Source organism: Cyprinodon variegatus, unplaced genomic scaffold (assembly GCF_000732505.1).
Source record: "Cyprinodon variegatus isolate N-32 unplaced genomic scaffold, C_variegatus-1.0 Scaffold1233, whole genome shotgun sequence".
In the NCBI taxonomy this organism is placed as follows: domain Eukaryota; kingdom Metazoa; phylum Chordata; class Actinopteri; order Cyprinodontiformes; family Cyprinodontidae; genus Cyprinodon; species Cyprinodon variegatus.
The window spans coordinates 134,494-136,660 of record NW_015151686.1 but is presented as its reverse complement, the minus strand read 5'-3'; the positions used below and the strand labels follow the sequence as shown (position 1 = coordinate 136,660).

Sequence of the window (2,167 nt, the reverse complement as noted above, 5' to 3'; positions counted from 1 at the left end):
CTAATATTCACCACTGTTCTGCACCATTTTTCCTCTGATCACGGAGCAGCTGGTTTAATAAAATAATCAAAAGAATCAAAATAAACGGAGACTTTTAGTGTCTCCTTGTTAGATAGCAGAGCTCAGTCTGTCTTTCCTTCCAGACTGACAATGATTGTTTTTTTCTTTCAGCTACTTTAGATCACCGATCAGTAATATCATTCAGGCCTAGACTCCATCATTCAGGCCTAGACTCCATCATTCAGGCCTAGACTCCATCATTCAGGCCTAGACTCCATCATTCAGGCCTAGACTCCATCATTCAAGCTCATTTTATAGCTTAGATAAAGTTATATGGGTTAGCCTAACAGAGAGTGAGGGCTAAATGCTTCTAGCTGCTAACTAGCTGCTATTTATTAGGATATTTTGATCCGGCTGTAATTGACCAATCACAGCCTTCCCAGCTTTCACTGACTCCTCCCACTCCACTCGTTGGTGGTGCTCCTCCCTGGTTGTGTTCCTCCCTGGTGGTGCTCCTCCCTGGTTGTGTTCCTCCCTGGTGGTGCTCCTCCCTGGTTGTGTTCCTCCCTGGTGGTGCTCCTCCCTGGTGGTGCTCCTCCCTGGTGGTGCTCCTCCCTGGTGGTGCTCCTCCCTGGTGGTGCTCCTCCAGCTGAGCACTGATGGAACCCCTCTGTGTCTGCAGCTATGACGTGATCTTCGCTGGAGGTCCAGAGGAGCTGCTCTCCAAGTTCTCTGCTCTGGGTCACAGGGTGGTCTTCTCAGCTGAGGGGTTCTGCTGGCCCGACCAGCGCCTGGCCTCTAAATACCCTCAGGTGCATTCTGGGAAACGCTACCTCAACTCAGGAGGTGAGGCCCTGGAAGCGACCCGGCTGCCGGGTTCTGGTTCCGCCCCGTGTTCAGGTTCTGGTTCCGTCTGACTGTGTCTGTGTTCAGGGTTCATCGGGTTCGCTCCGGACCTCAGCGCCATCGTCCAGCAGTGGAAGTTCAAGGACAACGATGACGACCAGCTGTTCTACACCAAGATCTACCTGGACAAGAAGCAGAGGGTAACTGGACCAGACGCCGCCTCTGACTGGTTCCACCAGACCAGCCAGATCAGAACCAGCTCAGCAGAACCAGGGTCTACTGAGCTGGCTCTGGATGGGGGCCTGATGGGGGCCTGAATGACGAGGACTCAGGACCCCAATCCTACCGGGGAGGGGCTCAGTTTGGTGGTGATGATGATGATGATGATGATGATGATCTGGTTTGTCTTTCAGACCAAGTTCAACATGACCCTTGATCACCGCTCCAGAATCTTCCAGAACCTGAACGGAGCCATTGGTAAGAAGCCGTCCCTGCGCCGGTTGTTCTGGGCCGGTTCTTGGTTCTTTCCAGTGTATTGGACCTTTTCAGAACCAGATCAGAACCAGACCTCCTGTTATCTTCATCACTGTGAGCTTCAGCCGGTTTTTCTCTGTGAGGTTCTGGTTCTGATGGTAACTGGTTCTAAACTTCAGTGGTCCACAGAACCTGTTCTGACAGACCCGTGTTTGGACCTTATGTCCAGCTGGATCGATAGTTAGCCTCAGAACCAGAACCACCAGTTCTAACAAGCCTCTCTGTCTGACAGACGAGGTGGTCCTGAAGTTCGAGAGGGCAAAGGTCAGAGTGAGGAACGTCGCCTACGACACGCTTCCTGTCATCATCCATGGCAACGGACCCACCAAGGTAACGGCCAATCACAGGCCTCCATTCAGACCAGCTGACCTCTGGGCAGGAAGTAAGGCTTCCCCCTCAGCAGTCCTTTTAACCAGAGAAAGTTCTGGAGTCAGACCTTCCTGTAGAACTTTGAATCGTCCAACATCCCAGTAACGCTGCAGTATCACCCCATTAGTTTCCCAGAAACCTCCCAGCAATCTCCCAGTATTGTCCTAGTAACGCCCCAGTATCGTCCTAGTAACGCCCCAGTATCGTCCTAGTAACATCCCAGTATTGTCCTAGTAACGCCCCAGTATCGTCCTAGTAACATCCCAGTATTGTCCTAGTAACGCCCCAGTATTGTCCTAGTAACATCCCAGTATTGTCCTAGTAACGTCCCAGTATTGTCCTAGTAACATCCCAGTATTGTCCTAGTAACATCCCAGTATTGTCCTAGTAACATCCCAGTATTGTCCTAGTAACGCCC

The 2,167-nt window shown here is 51.4% G+C and overlaps 1 protein-coding gene across 1 annotated transcript in view; it reads left to right on the top strand.

Moving 5' to 3' along the window:
• The first annotated feature begins 659 nt into the window (after positions 1 to 659).
• The window catches only part of plod3 (procollagen-lysine, 2-oxoglutarate 5-dioxygenase 3), an 8,824-nt gene continuing 7,316 nt past the window's right edge, over positions 660 to 2,167 (top strand). The window contains exons 1-4 of the mRNA XM_015401556.1: positions 660 to 846; positions 934 to 1,046; positions 1,260 to 1,323; positions 1,613 to 1,710. Coding sequence (XP_015257042.1) covers positions 660 to 846; positions 934 to 1,046; positions 1,260 to 1,323; positions 1,613 to 1,710 — 462 coding nt within the window. The remainder of the gene's footprint in view (positions 847 to 933; positions 1,047 to 1,259; positions 1,324 to 1,612; positions 1,711 to 2,167) is intronic.